Here is a 22,117-nt window from a genome sequence, read left to right on the forward strand (position 1 = left end):
TGCATTGGCTCCCAGTCAGCAAAAGGATCACCTTCCGTCTTCTCACCCACGCACACAAAGCCCTCCACAACAAGGGACCGGAATACCTCAACAGACGCCTCAGCTTCTACGTCCCCACCCGCCCCCTCCGCTCCGCTGACCTCGCACTTGCTGCCGTCCCTCGCACCCGCCGCTCCACGGCGGGTGGGAGATCTTTCTCCTTCCTGGCGGCCAAGACCTGGAACTCCCTCCCCACCAGCCTCAGGACCACCCAGGACCACTCCGCTTTCCGGAGACTCCTAAAGACTTGGCTGTTCGAGCAGCGATAACCCCCCCTTCCCCCCCTAGCGCCTTGAGACCCGCACGGGTGAGTAGCGCGCTTTATAAATGTTAATGATTTGATTTGATTTGATTTGAAAATTTTGCACATGGTTACCACCAAGTTCAACTTGGCGGTAATTAGCGATTCCTAAATGCTCAAATCGCATTTAGGAATTGCTTCATACATGTGCTTAGAAATCGCAAATAAGGAATCCTTATTTGCGATTCCTAATTCAGAGAGTCGCAATTTTAAGGACTCGCTTTTTAGCGATTCCTTAAAATTGCGTTCAGAATGCATTTCATACATTCTGACCTGACATTTTGCATTTGCAAACGGGCATTTGCACCGTTTGCGAATGCAAAATGCTTTCATTCATCTGGCCCAAAGTGAGGGTAGGAAAACTTACAATAAATCACTGAAATACATTAACACATTTGTAGTGAAACACTCAGGCGAATATTAACCCATATGTGTGGGATAATCTTCTTCTGAATTGACCTTAACCAAACTGAGAATTCTTGTTCACAAATTATATAAAAGTTTTGATTGTGTATGTTGCAATTTGTTTCCGCTCATTCAGTGTGCCTGGATTTTTTTGCTTTTTGGATTGGTTTTTGGAATTTTTACTTTGGGTGAGTGTCACTACAGGTGTTTCACCCAATGTACTCAAATGGCAGACGGACTGCATGTGTTTACCGCCAATGTCCACCTTTTAAGATGAGGCAGCTGCGACATAGCAAGGGTAAGGGGCACTAGTTTGGTAACACATGAACATGTGTACATATGCATGTGCACACATGTGAGGGCTGCGCATATCAGACTACTGTCATACGCAGCCCAGTAACTGTGCACAGGTAGCCTGGCACACAGGAGAGTCTTCAGGATTAGTTATTGACCTGGGATAAGCCTTATTATGTTAGTCACCACTCACAGGGAAAGTCAGTGTGATTTACTGTTTTGTCTGTAGTGACACCTTATTATACATTCTATTATACATAGGGGGTAAACTGCCTCAGAGTGCAGTTTCACTTCCGTTTGGCCTACAAAGTCCAGGGACATATAAACATGGGATGTTATCTGTGCGAGAAAATCAAACTGCAAGTTCCAAAAAGGTATTAGTACAACTTATGTGTCATCCAGAACTGTCAAATTTCTCTGGCTCAGATCAGAATTGAATTCAGCTCACGTCTTTTGTCACCCTGCTGTGCTAGGTTAATTACATTTCTCTTCAGCAGCAGGAACAAAGGCCTCCCCACAGAAAGGGAGCAATTAGCAGTGCTTCACTCTGCTCCGGAGGAGCAAAAGGGTTGGGATGAAGGATTTGCATCGATCAATCAGCTGGCACACTGTACCACGGATGGGCCAGCCTAATCCCACTAAACAAAGAAGGGAGCCCAGACCTCTAGCGCCAACACAGGAGTGGGCTTTGAAGATTTGGTGGAAAAGGCCCTGGCAGTGATGTCAGCAAGGGAAGTAGCTGAGACCCCTAAATGAGATGTGACTAATGACTCCTGGATGATGCCATCTTAAACTGCCCCAGCATGCTGCGCAGTAGAGATAAGACTGGGGTGGAGAGGTGATATGGCACCTAGGATTGGCCAGGGGTTCCTGGCTTCTGGAACCTTCCACTCCCCTTTAAAAAATCTTGTACAAGTTGGAGACCCTCTTGGTTGGTGTTTTTCTGCTCTGCACTGCTGGGCCCTTGGGCTGCCATAGACCACTTGAAGGCAATACCCCCCTGATGGCCAGAAAGGACTAACGACTCTGCCCAGCTGACCCCAGGACCAATAGGCCTCCCAAGGGACAGTGAAGCTGACCCCCTTATACACCTTGAGGATCATTTGGGGGAAAGGCCTGGACTTCCGTGCAGAGACAAAGATGAGGAGAAAGGCTGGTGCTGGGAATCAAGAGAACCAGCTCCCTGTGAATTACACCACTTTGGGGGTCTGCTAATACTGCTCATGGTGGCTAAAGATTGCCACCAGGAGTAAAACAAGCCCAAGACCGTCCAGATCGGCTCTACAGGGCCCAAGTTATGGCATTCGCTGCCATTCCTGAAATTACTCCCAGGGTAAGTTAGGGCCCCCTCCCCAGACTTTCCCTTGGCCCAAGGACCCCATCCCCCAGGCCGGGTCAGACAAAGAAGGGGGCCGGGACACCATCCCTGACTGCCAGGAGAATGGAGCCGTTGAGCCCCATCCACCCAGTAATGGTGTGCCTGCCCCACTCCCCCTGCCCTTGTGTGATCCGAAGGTGAAGCTGCTGACTCTTGTGGCTGCAGGTGGAAGTGCTGGCCACGTGGGAGGCATGGGCATGCTCCAGAGAAATAAATGAAAGGCATGCAGCACAAGGCTGCTCGCCAAAGATAAGCAACAGCATCTCTCCCCTGTGCAGTGGGAGAGCCGCTTATCTAATATTCACTGCTGTTGGCTGGAGCATACCTTAATGCCCTATAGGGCTGTTTTGTATATGGATTTGATGTTTCAAAGCACTCAAGATTGGGGCTTCTGCTCTACCGCTGGGAGTGCAGTGCCCTCTAGGGAATTGTTCTATGTCTGCATTTATTGTGGCCTGAAGATGTTTAGGAAATGTATTTATGACAGTGCCCTTTAGGGGCTAAGTCAATGCTTCCACGTTGTGTAATCAGAAAGTGATGCCCTTTAGAGGCTGTTTTCATGATTGCATTCTATATGGCTAAAAGTAAACGAAAAGCACACAGACACATTTTGCTCTTTTTAAACTGCTGTATTGCTATAATAATGTTGGCTGTGAGTATGGAACATAGTGAATATGCTTTATTAACGGTAATAAGTACATTTACACATGATGATTTTTTGTATTTTTGCATTTATGCACAAAATGCTGACATTCTTTTAACATGTGGTTTGTAGATCTTGAAATTTGGACAAGCCAATAGACTTACCTTATATGTTTGTATGACCCTTTAGGGGGTCAAAGGTGATAATTCAATATCATCTATGGTATTTTCCATCTGCCTGATCTATATATTTGTAAATTAGTGCATAGTATTTAGTAGTGTGTGTGTGTGTGTAATAAATGCACTTTCGCTTTTTCTGAAGAAAAATCACCAACTGGACAATCAATTAATTTTCAAGTGTTATTATTACATGCCAGTGAACAGTGATCACTAGCCCACACCACCTCCCCTCAGAAGGCCCTGACTGCTCTACTTTGCTACCCTGAGAGAGCCAAGCACTACAATGGGGTGCTTAGTTTCCAGTCCAGAGATATTGTGGGCTGTCACTTGTACAGACCACACAACTAATAACCCAATTTCATACACTGTATCGGAACCAGAGGCTTCTGAATATGCAAGGTTAAGGCTGATTTACTGTCATAGAAAAATGATTACTTACTAGTTTAGAATAGAATTCCTTAAACATAGAGTGAGATGTCCAATCCCCTAAACAGATAATGTCTTCAAGACGAGCACCACTATTAAATGATTTGGAAGCTACAGCTCCTCTAACAAAATGTGTTCCAAAAATAGAATTATCATTGTCTGCTTTAGATAGAATACTTCTGGTCCAATGTGTTAGAGTTGGACAAGAAATGTTTCCTGATGGTCTTTAAACAGAATTTAGTAATTGGTCCATTTAAAATTATCTGAATTCAGAAGTGGAAGATGTATAGGCTTTTGAACACTGAACCACACTCACATTTTTTAACATATGGAAAGGCATGAAATGAGAATTGTCTAGATGTAGTTTTAGTTCTCCTTAAAATGTGAAAAGTTATCCCTTCTGGAGTGAAGTGCCTAATTGCTAAATCTAGAACTTGGATATCTAAACTTATTTAAAAGGAGGCTAAAAAAAGTATAATGGAAAGCTCAGTGGACAGCTGTTTCCTTGACAAATATTTGTTATCAGGCCAGCCTTGACAAAGTTTTCGAGTAATACAGACATCCCATGAAACAGAATCCTTAGGATGAGGGGGAGTAGTGAATCTTATACCTCACAGTAATTTGGATATCAAAGGATGTTCACCAATAGAATGGTCTGCTACAGGTGAATAACCAGCAGACATTACTGAACAGTAGGGGTTTATTATTCTATAGGAAAGAGCATCAGCTGCTAATGCTGCTTAGAAATTCACTACAAAAATTATATTTGCTGCCACAGGATCCAGATCCAGTTCCATGGACAAGCTACACCATCTGTGCCGTGCTGATCTATACTTCTTGTGAATAGAGTCTGATTAGGCCTTGTTGATATGGTGGAGAGCTGATTCCAAAAGTCATGGCACATGCCTGCATCTCTGGAATTCTCCAGGCTCCTAGACAAAGAAGATGTTGAGAAATCAAAGGATGTGGTTGGCCAAGAGAGCCCAGCAGAGATGGAAAAATTGGGAGAATCCATGCTTGTCAATATAATTCTATCAGAATTGGAAAGCCACTCTGCATTCTCCAAAGAGGGGAAATTAGAATTACGTGTGCATTCTGGCTCCTTATTTGAGGGCAACTCTCAGTAACCTAGAGAGAGGAAGGGAGGCATCATTTAATCCTCTCCATTCCTGAAGAAAGGAATCTGTCACTAGAGCTAAAGGGTCGTCTCAAAAAACTTTTAAAAAGTGGAAATTCAGACAAGAAGCAAAAAGGTTTCTTTTGTATCGAGCCCATTTGTTCAATATTTGGGCAAATATCACTGAATCCAATTTCCAATTGCAAGGAGGTGACAAGAATTCCAATCTTCTACAATGTTCACCTTGGCTGAGAGATGAATTGCTAGAACATACATTTTGTGGGAAAAGCAATAGTGACATATATCCATGGCTATTTTATCTTGGAGATTAGATCATGTTCCACCTAAGCAGTTGTATTGTGCTGCAAAAATAATTTCCATCTTTAGAAGGATACAGCAATGAGAAGCTTGGGAAGAAAAAAAATGGATAGCAAAATAAGTGGATAAAAGCTCTAGACTTGCTTCCGTGTGATTTAGCTATCACTGCAATTCTCGTTTTACCTTTGTTGAAAGTTGGATTTAGTTCATGTAGCAAAACCCTTTCTTTAAGTGGAGAATGTTTAACCTTTGAAAAGCACAGTAGTATAAAGGACCTGGAAAAATCAGTTGATCTAAGAGGATAGGATTCCCACTAGTCTGACTATCCATCAATGAGTTATTTTGTCCTTGGCGAGAGCTCTGCAAATCTCTTTTTTTTATATTTCAAATCTTCTGATTTGGTAACAAAAGCGAAGCTGAAAGGGAGTCTATTAAAAGCCCTAATAATGTTATCCGGTTTGATGGATAAACCTCTGAGCTGTATTACTAAACTGAGATTCCTGAAAAATCGTCATAGTCAGATTGTTATAAGAAAGTAACATTTTTTTACCTTGTGACACAATCAAAATGTCATTAAAAAAATATATATATATTCCACGAGCGCTGAGAAATTCTACAACTGGTTTTAGAAATGTCATAAAGCATCAAGAAGCTAATGAAATGCCGAAAGGAAGAGTAAAAATATCATAATTCCTTTTACGCCATTGAATTTGGGGAAAACAATGGTGAGGTGGAAAAATGGGGATTTCCGGGTAAGCATCTTTGAAATCCAGGGGTACTATGAAGTCTCCTTCCAGTAATAGTTCTCTCAGAAGATGATTTCACACCATCTTGAAATGTCTGTAGAGAATCCAGAGATTTAATTCCTTTAGGTTGATCATGAGACAGAATTCTCTTCCATTTTTGTCTCCCAGAAAGATGTTGCTGATAAAACCTCTGGCAGCCAGGTTGCAAGGATCAATTACTTGTTTCTGGATCAGAAAAGTTATTACTTGTACTTAAAGTCTTGTTTTTGTGGTAAAAAATGAATTTGTTTTGGAGGGACATTTGGACGTATGTTGCATTGAATAAGAGATAGTAACCCAATATTATCCAAAGAATTGACAAATCATGTCTAACTTTAACGGTGAAAATAAAAAGTGTCTTTCCTGGAAAGGTGGAATTTGTGGAACTTCGCAGAAATGTTTATATTGAAAGCACCCCCTGTAACCTTAACCTCTTGTTGGGATGAACGGGGTGCCTTTTTACTGTCGCTCTGTTGACCTCATCTCCTGTAGGTTCCACGATAAAGAGCCCTGTAAGCAAAACGGCTGGCTGAGAGGCTTCTTCCTCTGTCAGCCCTGACAAAAAAGCTAGGTTGAAAAATGTTTTTGAGAGCTGTTGGGTTTTATCCAATGGTATAAAATTATTCCCAAATTTAGCGACTTTTGTCAATAAAGACTGCCGAAAAGAAAACCATCTGCAAAGGGACACACTTCCTTTGTTGGAAGCTTGTGTAGTTTTGGATCAATGCGTAGAAGAATTGATCTGCGCTGTACCATTGAAAGGACAAAATTGGTGTCCCCCAATACAAATAATGCTTTTGTGTCCAACCTGGTACAGTGCCTGGGTTAACTGGGGTAACTTAGTCTTTAGCAGAAAATGCAATATCCGCAATTTTGTAATGGGGCAGGAGATGTCTAAAAGTTTATCTGTGCATGCTTTCTAAGATCTATCAATGCCTTTTGTAGGATCTTTTATAAATTTGCTTAGGAAGGGAGTTCATTTCAGATGTTGATGCTATCTTGCCTGATAAACTAGGATGAGTACACTCTGCACAGAGCCTATGTTTGATTTCTTGTGTGACGGATTTTCTTTCTGAATAAAAGCACATGTCTTATGAACAGGAGTCTATTCAGAGGATTGGAGATTAAGGGGGTCATTCCGACCCCGGCGGGCGGCGGGCGCTCCCCGCCGGGCGGAAACCGCCCAAACACCGCCCCGCGCTCAAATGACCGCGGGGACCATTCTAACTTTCCCGCAGGCCCAGCGGGAAAGCCCCAGCAAAGATGAAGCCGGCTCCGAATGGAGCCGGCGGATTTGCTGGGGTGCGACGGGTGCAGTTGCACCCGTCGCGATTTTCAGTGTCTGCCAAGCAGACACTAAAAATCTTAATGGGGCCCTGTTAGGGGGCCCCACAACACCCGTTCCCCGCCAGCCTCTTCCTGGCGGTGTAAACCGCCAGGAACAGGCTGGCGGGAAGGGGGTCGGAATCCCCATGGCGGCGCTGCATGCAGCGCCGCCATGGAGGATTCCCCCAGCCGGGGGAAATCCGGCGGGAACTCGCCGGACCCGGCTGGGCGACCACGGCTTTACAGCCGCGGTCGGAATACCTGATGTAGCACCGCCAGCCTGTTGGCGGTGCTACCTCCGGCCTCCACCCTGGCGGTCTATGACCGTCAGGGTCGTAATGAGGCCCCAAATCTTCCTTCTGGGTCAAAAGTATAATTTAAGAGTGATGCAGCAGAGTTCAATTTTGAGGAGGAATTGTCTCCTGCTTCAACATCTACACTTGGTCCCTTTTTAGAAAGAGGACATGAAGATCTTTCTTCATCAACATGAGAAATATGTGAATCACAAACTTCAGTTTGATCCTCAGGGAACGACATAACCACCCTTATTCAGCATTCCAATAAAAATGCTTTTGATTGGAAAAAAAACATCTAAAAATGCCCTTTTTAGGTTGGTGAAGCCGTTTGCCTTATATGTATATTTTATTGGTTTTTATAACGTATTTTGTAGTAATTGTGCATGTAACTGTGAAGACGTGTCATTTCTCATAGAAAGTATTTTTCAATTGTTGAGTCATATGGACCCCATGAAGTTGTTGCTGACCTCTGCATCTAGTGTTGCAAACGTTGTTTAAATGCAGGTTTGTCTGCCCCAGATATAAAACTGGCAGCCATGGGAGTTGTGGCATCAAAAGGAAGATTGGAAGTTGTATATTATTACATTTTCTTCATTAGAAAAACTGTATTTTGGCAGTGCCAATTTTAGGCCCCAAATTATTTATATTTCTTCGACATGCATTCACCCTTAAAAGTCTAGAGGGCAATCTTGCAAAACTGCCACACTAATAGTTGTTGAAGAGAGTCAATACAAATTCGCTCAACCAGGCTGTTATCAATAAGTTTTCTAATCCTGCACACCTCTAGTGCAGGGTGTTGTTAAAGGCAAAAGAGAGTTGCTTTAAGCATGCGAAAGGTTGTGCTTTTGAAAGAATAATCAGTAAATGGCAATTAGGGGTGCTTTTTTTAGAGGATGGTGGGGGAGTGGTAATGGGAGGAATTGGGTGGAGTTTAAGTTATGAGAGGCTGTTAGGGGATGCTCGCTGCAGCGTAATGCCTAGGAGCACGATGCCGATCAATATACAAGCACAAAATGGCACCAACGTAGGGACCCTTGAAAAAAATGGCAGTCAAAACGGCCTGGACCAGCAGCTGCGAGGACATTGAATATTGAAAGCAAGTGGTGTTGCCGACCAAGGTCAGCATGACACCACTGCTAATGATAAATTAACAAACTTTTAGATAAAACAAAGTTTATCAAATACAAATATGAAACGAAAGAACTATACTTAAGGTGGCTGCCATTCAGCAAAGAAAAGGAAGATCTTACATTATCATAATGCTTTATATGTACACCTTACAGCTGATTGGCTATTGTTTATTGGCACAGGAAGGTGCTGGACCATCCAGAACTCAGCTGCCAGACTAGTCCTTAAGTTCCCATGCCAGGCCCACGTCACATCCCACCCCAAGAAACTCCACTGGCTCCCAGCACACACAAACACACACACACACTCTCTCTCTCTCTCTCTCTCTCTTCAAGCTCCTAACCCACGCCTATAAAGCACTCCACAACATATGTCCTGCTTACTTACAGCCACATTGAATCGCACCAACCTTTTAGACTCCTCTGCCGCAATCGGCCTCTCACAAACACACACTGCACGCATACACAAATGCAGATTAGGGGGGTTACACCTTCTTTTACATTGATCCTAAAGCCTCCTACAACACATTAAGGCCTCCTCTTCCCTTCTTGAATGCTGCAAGAAGCTGAAGACCGAGGGCCTGATTTAGAGTTTGGCATATGAGCTACTTCTTCATATATATGATGGATATCCCATCTGCCATATTGCAAGTGCCATTGGATATAATGCACTTGTAATAGGGCGGACTGGATATTATTTGTGTTTGTAATGGAGTAACCTGTATGCTGAAATCTAAATTAGACCCTTGGCTCTTCAAGTAAGCCCACCAGGGCTAGACTCACTCACATGCTACCAGGATACCCTTGTGGGTGACTAGCATGCTCTATATATACAGCTAACATAACATAACATAAAATGATGGTACGTGTAGTTCTTTATTACTCTTGGGGTTTGGAATGCATTGTTTGTTTCCTTTAGAGTGTTTTACTGTATTGTCATATGACTGCTGCGAATAAACAGTGAAGAAGGGTTTGCATAATCAGAAGCTTCCGGTCCTGACAGAGAATTACAGACGGTCAGGTTATACAGTATAGAAAAGCTAACTACATAATTATCTAGTCATGCTGAAACTGCAATACACGTTTATACAAAAGGCATCCCAGTGCTACAGAAATACGCAGGTCTCTTAAGAATTTTTTTTACTGCAGATCCTATTCAAAATGTTGTTCATCAGCATCCTGTGATTTTATCTTGGAAGGAAGCACCATTTTGTCCTTTCTACTCTCTGATCAAATCAGTTTTACAAAACACGTATAATTTTACAGTCAGCTGAAAACAAGTGCACATGTAGATTTGTTTTCTGATGACTTGTAATAAAAGGTGTTCCTCTATTATTCTGTATATCTCAATTATGTTTTAAAACGTGCCATCAATTTCTGATTGACCGCGTGTTCACACATTGGAGGCTCTGAAAGCACTGACTACTATTACTCATTTCAAATTCATCATGAGTGTGTCTTACTAGGAGGCACTGCAGGAATTGATTACCTCAGACATGGATTTGCATTTATAGTGAAACAAAAACTGACAACAAAAACATATTCGTTATTTACCCTTTGTTTGAATTACAGTAAAGCTTTAATATGTTTATTTTCTATTGCAAATAAAAGCCCTTCCCCAGTTCATGTGTTTGATATTTTACCACCACCAGCTGCTAAAATGTGACCAGATAACTTTCCAAAAGTGGCTGACTTGCATCCCACTTGCAGCATTTTAAGTAACTTTTTTCAGTTTTATTTAAAACATTTTCCTGTCTTCAAATAAAGGTTAAAAGATTTGATGCTTCAAGTCCAAAATGTTGCTCTTAACACTGCACGATTGTGGCCCATACATGCGTGATGATTTTTCTGTTTTCCTAATTCGCCAATTGTAGCATTCATTGATTGCATTATTTTATTTGTATTTTAAAAAAAGAATTCCTGTTTTAATGGCAAGCAGGCTTAGAATGTTGTTTCTATTATAATACTGAGTAAATAAAATGAAAAGCAAGCAAACAATCAAAAAAGTATCCTTTGATATTGGCTGCATCGTGCTGGAATGTGGCTGACTCTGCAGCAACACTACAGACCACTACAGACCTCATGGGGAAATAGGCAGTTGCCCAATTATCATTAGTGTGGCTTATTCAGTGGTTCTGGGGCTCAGGGGTGAGGGGTCCAGTGCATCCGAACTTTTTTTTTTTTTGTCTGTTGCTACCTAGCTAGTGTAAAGGAGGCCTATGTTTGCAGCTTTGGTGCGCCACTGGACACGATATTCTTTAACTAGTAGTCTAATTTCGGCTCTTGCGGCCCCCGGGATGCTGCTGGTCCAGAGGCTTCAGTTAGGGGGGTTAAGGCCCCCGCTCCCCACCAAATCCTTTGTAAGGTCTACTCAAGTGCGTTAAAAGGAGTCAGAGTTACATGGTGACGCCATCACTTTGCAATACACCCACTTGGTGTACAGTCTGCATCTCGTCTCTCCCTTAAATGCCCTACCTCCACAGACGTCATTCAGGGGTCGCCAGGGGACGCAGCTGAGACCCCTGGCTTGCCCTTTGCTACCCCTGGCACTGCCTTTGCGACTCCTGGCTTCAAAGGTGGCAAATTCAGTGCCAGAAACATAGCGACAGCCCCTCCTTATGGACATCAGCTGGGCTCCACTTTGTTTTCTGTCAATTTTGTGTCACACTAATAGTGACTAATAATATATTATCACTAATAGTCAATAATAAAATATTATTCACTATTAGTGTAATAGAAATGGAGTACAATTAGCTGGAATATGCCCTTCCACGGCAGCTGAGGTAAGTAAAAAATGCTTTAAAATGTATGTTGTGTGCGTGCTTGCGGGAAGGAGTGGGTTTATGTATGTAAGTGTGAATTTGTGTGTATGTGTCCGTGTGAGTGAAAGTAAAGGTCAAAGGGGGTGTGGTGCCACTTCGCCCACCCCTGGCATTTTGGTGAATTGACGTCCGTACCTACCTCCCAACTCGCAGTCTCTGTCAAATTTACTGAGTGGGCGACACATACAAAGGCTGGGCCCCCAAAGTGACAACTGCAGTCCCTTGAAACGCCAGCGAGTACCCGGCCCGCGTTGCGAGTGAATACCTCCTACGCACACAGAAGGAAGTGCCCGTGCTGACACACACACCAGCCACTTCCTTTTGCAAGCCACAGCTGCCTATCGTCGGAGGCAGATGTTCTTAGAGGTGGTCCCAGAGATCGTGTGGTGCCCCCGGCGACGGTCTCCTCAGACACCTCGACGGACAGGCTAAAGCGCGCACCCCTTCCCGCCTAGCTGCGCACTCCAAGGGACCCATCACATGTCTGTCAGTCAGCCGTCTTCTCTCTTCCTCTCTGCAGTTCGCTCCAAGAGCGTCATGACCGGTGACCAGACCTCGGCCGCGAAGGGGCCCTTGTCCCCACCGGCGCTGGAGCCGCCGCTCAAGGCCGGCTGGCTGAAGAAGCAGAGGTCCATCGTGCGCAACTGGCAGCCGAGGTACTTTGTGCTGAGGGGGCAGAGGCTCTGCTACTACAAGGATGAAGAGGACGGCAAAGCTCAGGTACGTCCCGCGCCCCTTTCTGGTCTAACGGGAGGGTTTTCATCAGTGGCCTGTGGAACCGCTAGCCTTCCTGCTGCTCAGCCTGCCTTGAAGCTTCCCGCTTTCCCTTCATTGCTGCTCCTGCTATGTAGACTGTTTTAACGTTGCCTCCAAAGTGCTAGTGTGTCCAGCTTGTGTTGGAGTGCGGCCGACACTTCATTGAAATATGAAGTCTTTCTTAAAGTGTCTATTCAGTCTTAAAGTGCTCCTGCTGCATTTAACATCCATTCTGACTCTCAGTGCCCAATTCTTGCATTCAACTATATATTCTGCCTTAAAAGGCTCCTCCTGCATTGACGTATCCGTTCTGAATTATGATGTTCTTCCAGTCTTAAAGTGCCCATCCTCTCTCTTTACAATGCTTCCTCTGTATTAATTCGTCTGTTCAGTTTTCACTCACTACCAATGTGCCCTTCCTGCAGTAAAGTATACATATTTTTAAAGTGCCCATCCTATCTTAATATGCAATGCTCGCACTGAAGTGCCAATCCGAACTTAAAGTGCTCTTTCTACATTAAACATTCACCACCCTGTCGTGTCATTTGCATCCTGTCTCAATACACCATTACGGTGTCACACCTGTTTAAAATTATCATTGTGCCTTAAAGTGCAAGTTCAATTTTAAAGTATCCATCCTGACTTAATTGTCCCACCCTGCAATTAAAGTATTTGTGAGGTATTAAAGGGTGCCTGTCTGCATTACAGCATGCTTCCTGGCTTAATGTGCCCCTCTGCTTTAATATGTCCTTTCTGTCTTTAGGTATCCCTCCTGCATTGAAGTTACAATGATGTCTTAAAGTGATTATCTGATTTCGACATCAAAGGCCCATCCTACCTTGAAGTAACAATTATGTATTAAAGTGTCTATCCTCACTTAAATTATTGATCTTGTCTCAAAGTGCTCTTTCTGCATTATAAATACAAAACTGACCTTTAGTGGAATTTGTTTCTTAATATACCACCCATGCTTTTAACACTATCCACCCTTGTTTAGATTGCTCCTCTGGCATTAAAGTTGCTACTCTGTAATAAAAGTGGTCATTACAAGTCTGGTGGTCTCTTGACCTCCAGAATCGCAGTGTTGTTCCGGTGATCCGAACGCCACATTATGACCACGGTGGTCGTGCCTTGGTCGGACCGCCTGCACTGCCAGGAGTAGTTGTCCCGGTGGTCTGGAAGGCATGGCAGTCCTAATCTACCGGGGCAGCCCTGCAAGCAGCTTATTACGGGGATTACAACTTCGTTCTCTGCCAGAGATTTCATGGTGGTAACACTGCCATGAAAAGGCTGGCGGAGAACGGGTGCAGGGGGCCTCCTGCACCTCCCGTGCACCTGGCATGAACAGTGAAGGGGCACGCCTGGCCACCACCACTGGAATGTTACTGTCTGCTTTGCAAGGGTGCTGTTGCACCATGCATCCTACAGCATTGCTGCTGGCTCGATTGCGAGCCGGAGACAATGCCGAAGGGTGTTTCCCGCTAGGATAGCAGGCGGAAACTCAGGTTTCCGCCTGCCAACCAGCAGGGAACTCTTAATGTGCCCGGCTGGGAGGTAGCCACAATGGTGGCAAATTCCCTGTTGGAAGTTCGGCGGATGGGCAAAACTGTCTACCAAACTCATAATGAGGTCCTAAGTCTAACTCCAACCTTAAAGTGCTCTTTCTTCCCCACATTATCCCATTTGTTCTTTGTATTTCGAATCAACGGCAAAGTCCATGCTCAAAGACACACACACTGATAGCATGGAGCCAGCAACATAACGAATCACCATGGAGCAAAGCCACCTGCTAGGCCCTGGCACTGTTAGTCACACCGTGCATGTATAAACTCTGGGCTGGGAAGAAAGAGCATAGTAGCTCAAACTGGGGCTGCTTGAGTTGGGTTCAAAGTAAACTTATTAAAAATAATGTGACTGCAATGTCTGATGTGGGATCTACTCTAACAGTTGTTATGCTTGTTAGTACCCTAAGATGATTTTTATTAGTCAAAAGTAGCTCACATTACAGTAAAGGTTGGAGGACTATATCAATATAAAAAAATAATTATCATGACAAAATATGTCAAAGAATTAAAAGGGGGACAGCAAGGAGACAGCTTCCAAGTTGTAACTCAGCTGTTAAGGTTGAAAAACAGAGCTGAAAGCTCACTGATGATTCATGGGCTTGGTATTGTGGGCGTTTCAATGCTCAAAACGCGTCGGTTGATACTTCCTCTTTAAATCTCACCAGTGCTTGTTTTGTACACACCACTGGTTTTGTGCTGCTGGCTTTGAATTCTATATACAGCTCTGGCTTAAAGAACTCTACAACTAAAACAAATTAATTACATTTCTTTGCGGACAGGTACAATTCCAAATGAAGGCCTCAATAAGAGATCCGACAGTAGAACAGGCGTAATATGGGAAATAATTTTCGCAGGAAGCGTAGCGACCTCATGGAACAGTCTCCCACAGAAGAAAGTTATCTGACACGTTGTTCTCAACTTTCATAGCCTCTTGGCGCTCTACGCCCACTCGCTATGTACACTGTTAACTGCGGATTGATTGCTGACTGTCAAAGGACAAGTCTGTCTTTTGACAGTAAAACAAACCTGTGAGGGCCCCGTGTGTATTGTGGCAGTTCTGCTGTGCGTCTTAATTTGTATGTCCAGCGTGGGGGGCAGCAACTCTCCCGTCTCGTTCCACTGTCTGTGTTTGACTGCCCCGGTTTGCCTGACTGTGGCAAGCGGTACTGTTACTCAGTGCGATTTAGAAGCAGTGCTTAATTTGTAAAAAAAAAACAAGTGCCGGGGCTCTCGTCAGGAGTCCACTGCAGCTTGCACCAACCGTTGCCGCTGACTGTGCCGCCAGTGACAGTACGAGCACAGTTTCTAACCATTACACTCATACAAGTGTGAACATTCAGTCTCTTCAAGCCACCCAATGCTATAACAGTGGCTTGGGTGGAAGATATTAGTTATTTTTTATATATATTAAATTAATAAACAGCTGTTGTTGCTGCCTTGATTTACAGCACACATAGAAAGAGGAAAACACCTCTGGGGATTGTTTTTGTGCAGGAAGGTATGCCTTCGTACACAAAAACAAATTTGGCTCTAACGCAGGCACCCGTGCACCATGGTCTAAAGGTGCCCATGTTGGCAGTCACAAGTGCGCCAGCGCAGCGAGAGAGCAAAAATGAGCCATATTTGAGGAATTATGGCACATTCCTGCTCCCTTCATTTGATTCCGTACAGCAAGTAGTCTTCTTACGTTGCACCAAATAATGATAATTTGAGCCTTAGGTTTCGACCACTGTACTGGCGCAAGCAGAGATGTAACTTCCATTCCTGCAACAGGTGCAGTGGCACCGGGGCTCAGATGCCAGAGGGGCCCACTGGACCCTGATTATTGCTGTATTTCACAGTTCAAACATCAGCCAGCGGGCCATTTTCTTCTTTGCACTAGGGACCACAACATACTGGTTACGCTACTGGGCATAACATGCTGTACATGCGCAATTATGCACTACTTTTTGAAGTATTATCTTGGAGTAAGAACACAATGTCCCTGATAAAGGCATGTAAATTCCTATCACATTGATGAATGTTACTGGTCCATTGTTTTTTAATACGCAACGTTCACCACAAATGATCCGAAAACGTCTCTGAGGGGTTCTTTAAAACCTGTCAAGTATGGACCAGTGTTAATTGTGCAACATTTGTGTGTTCCAGTGCCCAATCTTTCAGTGAATTCCTAAAAATGTCACTGGTCAAGAACTTAAAAATCAAAAAATCCACCTGTACTGTATAATGGTCTTTAAAGACCTATTAAGGTTAGACCAATGTTACTGGTCTGGTATTGTTGTTTAGGAAATCTTACTAATGGCTCTGCCCCACAAAACTATGTTATTTGGCAGGTTACGTGCTTGGGCACAAGTTACTAGTCCCACAAAATGTATGGCAGCTACCCCAGAATGTATGCCCGTGCCCCAGAAGTGTTAAAAGTTAATGTACATTCGTCTCCAGTATTTGAATAGAACCTCCCCAAAGGGCTCCTTATGGAGGCACTGAAGGTGCTTAGTTGTAGTTAAATCACACGCTACTGTGCGCAAAGCTATTGGGCAATTGTGTTTGAAATGTTCCATTTGTCGCACTTGTCAAATACCACCAATACCCACATACCAACAAAATGCATTACATCTGCTTTAAAGTTTGATATATTGTAATATTGCTTCCTATAATTTTCGACGTGATCAGCACACCACGTGCTGCCATCTCGTTGTCATTTCCCAGAAGCAGGGCCCATAAACGTTTACTCCTGGCCAGGAGCCCACCAGTGACCTGATCCTTTCAGTGAGACTATGGGATTCACAACAAGTTTTAGGGGGTGTATTCGCTCTCTCTGCCTGAATATGGCCCTGCGGCTGCTTCTGTCGCTCCCGGAAAGGAGGAATACAAAGCAGGGAAATGCCTGTTTCAGTATGTCAGGAAGCGGCACACCTTCTCCAGATCCCTGGGAATCCCATTCATCTGCTTCGACTCTTTAATTAGAGAGCACATCTGCTTCTTACCGCTGTACGGAGCTAGGCTGAAGGGCGGCATCGGTGGGTGGGCACAGGAAACATTCCTAGCGTGCCTTTATACGGCCATGAGGTCCAAGACAGGGCCACGAGGAAAGCATGCGCTGCTTATGACTGTGTTGTACCTGCTGTGTCTGAGGGACGCTTGCACTGCTAACTGTGATCAACCTGTTCTGTCTGAGGGAAGCTTATACTGATGATAACTGTACTGTACCTGTTCTGTCTGAGGGAAGCTTAAACTGCTGATAACTGTACTGTACCTGTTCTGTCAGAGAGGAGCATGGACTGCTAACTGTGCTGTACCAGCTCTGTCTGAGGGAAGCATGTATTGCTGATGTTACCTTACAACATTCTTGTAAAGTACACGTACACCCAAAAGGTTTCATGGTGCTGAGGCACATGTGCCGTAGAGACACAGAACTAGCCATAGGCCTGTTTGAAAAGCCAGCCTTTTAGGGAGGTCCTGAAGTTCACATTGGAGGTTGAAGCTCTAATCTGAGGGGCATTCCATGTCTTTGGGGCAATCACAGCAAATCTGGTGCTGCCCAATCTCTTCCTATTGAACTTAGGGACTCTAAAAGACTTTGGTGGACTGCTCTGAGATTGTGTTTGGGCATATATTTGCAGCTTCTCGAGGACACAAACGTTTGACTCTTCCCGTAAAGGGATTTGGGGATAATGCACCCAGTTTTAAATATAGTCTTCTGAGCTACTGGGAGCCAGTATAGTTTTTTCATCAAAGGTGTGACATTGCAAAATCTGGGCTGGCGCCACACCAGCCTGGCTGCCTGATTTTGGGCCAGTTGCAATCTCCGACACAGTTTCTGTGGAAGTCCCTGGTAGAGGGAGTTATCATAGTCAACCTGGGACATTACAAGAGCATTAATAATCTGAATAATGGCTTCTAAGGTAAAATATTTCCAGGTTTTTTTTATTTTCCGGAGTTGGAAAAAACATGCCAAGGTAACTATGCCTAGCTGAGGCTTCATGAAGAGATCTTCATCAACAAGAATCTTGAGGCTTTTGACCTCATTTTCTGGCACGGGACGGGGAGTGCCCATTTGTGAAGGCCAAAATGAAGGATTCCACCTTAGATTGTTTATGAGTATCACAATTTTGGTTTTACCAGAGTAAGCTTCAACAGATAAGGGTTCATCCAGTTTCGGATATACAGTATTGTTCTCTGAAAAAAAGTCTCTGGATTCCGTCGTATCATCAATGTTGGAAAGCAATTGCATATCATTGGCATAATTATAAATGTTTACACCTTGTCTCTGTGGGGATCAGATCAATGGGCAGATACATGTGTTAAATAAATGAGGGGATCGTGAAGAGCCCTGTGGTACTCACAGTTGAGCCTAACCTTGGAGGAACAGAAAGGGTCAAGGCAAATTGATTGTGACCGGTCTAAGAGAAAGGATTTCATCCAGTCCTGTGCTGATCCTTTCAGACCAGCGGCCTTGACACAGTCTACTGTGTCAAAAGCCTCTGATAGAGCCAGTAAGACTAGTTCCAGGGCTAAGCCTTTGTCTGCATCTTCCCTCATGTCGTCAACTACGGATAGTATAACAGTTTCCGTAGAGTGGGCGGGACGAAAACCAGCCTGCTGAGGGTCTAGAAAGGAGAAATCCTCTAAAAAAGAGCAAAGAGATTGGGCAATGTGTGCCTCTATCATCTTGGCTAGGTAAGGAAGTAAAGAAATGGGACGATAATTTTTCAAGATAGAAGGGTCCTCGCCAGCTTTTTAGAAAAGAGGGATTACTATCACCTCCTTTAAGGAATGTGGAACAATGCTCTGGCTTTAAGGTAAATTAAATGAAGAGATCACAGGGTCAGGCATGCATGTGAAGACAAACATTTGGATCCGAGGAAAGCAGATATATTTGGGGGATCCTGATTTGACGTTGGTCATCAACTTCAGAAGGCTGTCTATGGTAATGGCAGGGAAGGCTGTAAGTTGCGTGTCTGAAGGACTGAAACTAGCAATGCGTACGCCCTTCTAACACTGAATTTATCCTCAGAATCAGAATAGTGTGTGCAAAATAAGCAAGATTATGTACAAAAGGCAGCTAAAAACAGGCTAAAAGTATTAAAGATCTCTGCACCTAGTACCAGGGCAGGGCATCCGCACTGCCACCAGCTTTTTGTGGGTTCATAGCTCTTACAGACTCTGCCCCCTTGCAAAGCAATTGGTTCCCCTCAACCAATGGCAGTGAGTCAGCGCATCTGAAGGTGCAAAACTAGCAACTATTATGCCCTTTAACACTGAATTTATCCTCAGAATTGGAGTAGTATGTGCAAAATAAGCAAGATTATGTGCAAAAGTCAGCTAAAAACAGGCTAAAAGTAGTAAAATATCCCAGCATCTTGTACCAGCACGTCTGCACCACTGCCAGGTTTTCTGGGCTCAGAGCTCTTACAGACTACGCCCCGTTGAGCTCCAATTGGTTCCCTCTCAACCAATGGCAATGTATGATTGGTTGTGGGGGAACTGTGTCTGTCCTACCTTTAACAGTTCTGTAAATGTTCTATCCTAAGATGCATTGCCGATAAATGTGCTGTAAATCTTCTGTCTGTTGGAAGGTTGCAGAACTGAAAATTGTAATGTACCTTTTTCTGTATGAGAGTAGCATACACTGCTAATAACTGTGTTTTTACCGCTGGTAACTGTACTGTGTATGTTCTGTCTGAAGGAATCTTGCACTGCCAATAACTGTGTTTGCACAGCTGATAAGAGCGCTGTACATGTTCTTTGTGAGAGATGCATGTATTGCTGATACCTCTGCATGCACTGCTTCTATTGCTACGTACGTTCTGTCTGAGGGATGCATGCACTGCTAATACTGTGCATTCACTACCGAGAACAGTGACATACATATTCTATTTGAAAGCAGCATGCAATGCTGATAAATAAGATGTGCATTTTGTGTCCGAGGGAAGGTTACAGTGCTGATAATTGCAATGTACCTGTACTGTTTGCTGGAACATGCATTGCTGTTAGCTGTTAGCTGTGTTGTTCCATTTCTTGTCTGTGGGTAACTTCTTCGTTGATAAGTGTGCTGTACCTGTTCTGGACTGAGGTAAATATGCACTGCTGCTGCTTTGTACCGGTTCTTATCTGAAAGAAGCTTGCACTGCCACTGATTGTGCTGTGCTTGTTTTTATCTGAGGGAATCTTGCCCGCTTCTCACTGTGCTGTACCTGTTCTTGTCTGAGGGCAGCCTGCCCGACTCTAACCGTACTGTGTTTGTCCCTATCTAATCGTACTGTGCTTGTCCCTATCTGAAGAAAGCCTGCCCGGACTCTAACCGTACTGTGTCCCTATCTGAAGGAAGCCTGCCAGGACTCTAACTGTACTGTACCTGTTCTTGTCTGAGGGAAGCCTGCCCGACTCTAACCGTACTGTGCTTGTCCCTATCTGAAGGAAGCCTGTTAGGACTCTAACCGTACTGTGTCCCTATCTGAAGGAAGCCTGCCCGGACTCTAACTGTGCTGTACCTGTTCTTGTCAGAGTGCAGCCAGCCCGACTCTAACTTTACTGTGCTTGTCCCTATCTGGAGGAAGCCTGGTAGGACTCTAACTGTGCTGTACCTGCTCTTGTCTGAGGGAAGGCTGCCCGACTCTAACTGTACTGTGCTTGCGCCTATTTGAAGGAAGCCTGCCCGGACTCTAACCGTACTGTGCTTGTCCCTATCTGAAGGAAGCCTGCCAGGACTCTAACTGTCCTGTACCTATTCTTGTCTGAGGGAAGGCTGCCTGGCTGCTAACTGTGGGTGACCTGTTCTGCCTACAGGAACCTGCACTGCTGATAACAGTGTTGTATCTGTTCTTTTCTGACAGAAGCGCTCACTGCTGCTAACCCTGCTAGTAACTGTGCCAGTAAATAAAGTATAACAATGCAATTTTTAGTAACAATCTAGGGTGCCAACTCAGGGGGCACTTCATGCCCCAAAACACATTACATTTAGCCTAGAAGAGAGATACAGAGATGTTGTTTGTGTACTGTTCCTGTTCTGTTTGTGAGAGTGAAGCTTGTATTGTTTCTGTCGGTCTTCTTTTTTGGGGGAAGGAATGGGCAGGGGTGCAAAATCAGTCCTATAAAATGTTTTAAGACCATATTACACAGGCTGATCAAAGACGCCTCACTCTTGAGGGAGGTGTGAATATTCTCTCTCATTTTGTTGTCAGTAATGATGCTGAGGTTCCGGGAATGGACCCTGGTTGTTGCTCTGGGGCCGAGGTCAGCTGGCCCCAGGTAGAATTCCAGAGTGATGTGTTTGTTTTTTCCAAAAATCACTGTTTCTGTCTTGTCTGTGTTAAGCTTGAGACAATAGCACTTCATCCAGGTGCCGACTTCAGTCATGCAGGCAGTGCACCTATTCCTGGTCTTGGAGGTTTTGTACAAGTAGGACAGTATGAGTTGTGTGTCTCTGGCATAAGAAACAATGTTGATGCCAGGACTGTGGATGATATTGGCTATTGATTACATTTATATGTTGAACAGTGTGGGACTGAGCGTTGAGCCTTAGCCACTCCACAGATGGGTTTATGAGCTCCGAAGGTGTTTGGTCTGAGTGTGACCATTTGAGTTTGTTCCATCAGAAAGGAGCAGATATGGCAAAGAGCAGGTCCTTGAATGCTGACCTAGTGGAGGCACCTGATGAGCGTGGTATAAATATAGTTCGGCGTTGGAATGAGACAAGAACTTGCATGAAAAAAAAAAAAAAAAAACCCACTGAAATACACCATTTAGAGTTTAGTGAATTAACTGTAACTTGTGCCCCATCATGCACTGCTTGTGACCTCACATATTATCTTTTGGCTGTGGCACCCATTGGTAATTAGAACAATATTCTTATTTAAATCAAATGAGTCATGTCATCAAAGATGTGATTTAACATGTCATGAGTGTGGTAATACTGGTAAATTTATAGGAAACGTGTCCTCATTTTAGCTTTCTAGAGCACTAACCACAATCTGTATGCCAGATTAAACCCCTAATTTTGTTCGTTTACTGCAGTATCCTCTGTTGCAAAGGCTTTCAGTTTTACAGCTTGGACTCCATCAGGTGTGAGAAGATAGGGTGAACGTATTGAAAACGTGCTCTTATTTTACCTTCTGGAGCATGCTCTATAACCTCTACGAGAAAAACATGAGAGAAAAACTTTTTTTCCCCAAACATGGTTCAGCAAAACCCAGCAGCAGAGGATCTTCATTTTTCACACAGTTAAAACCACCTTAGAACACACCATAACTACTAAAATTAGCATGGTACCACCAACACATGATCTACATTATGACTGAAGTCTGTTATCACCCTTCATAAGTCTTCCTTTTTGTGACC

General features: G+C 44.1%; 1 protein-coding gene across 2 annotated transcripts in view; it reads left to right on the forward strand.

Moving 5' to 3' along the window:
• The window catches only part of ARHGAP25 (Rho GTPase activating protein 25), a 313,218-nt gene that overhangs the window by 128,062 nt on the left and 163,039 nt on the right, over positions 1–22,117 (forward strand). For both annotated transcript variants that reach the window (XM_069214179.1, XM_069214180.1), the window contains exon 2: positions 11,977–12,176. In XM_069214179.1, the coding sequence (XP_069070280.1) occupies positions 11,977–12,176 (200 nt within the window). The remainder of the gene's footprint in view (positions 1–11,976; positions 12,177–22,117) is intronic.

The sequence above is a fragment of the Pleurodeles waltl genome, chromosome 11 (genome assembly GCF_031143425.1).
Source record: "Pleurodeles waltl isolate 20211129_DDA chromosome 11, aPleWal1.hap1.20221129, whole genome shotgun sequence".
Classification (NCBI taxonomy): Eukaryota; Metazoa; Chordata; class Amphibia; order Caudata; family Salamandridae; genus Pleurodeles; species Pleurodeles waltl.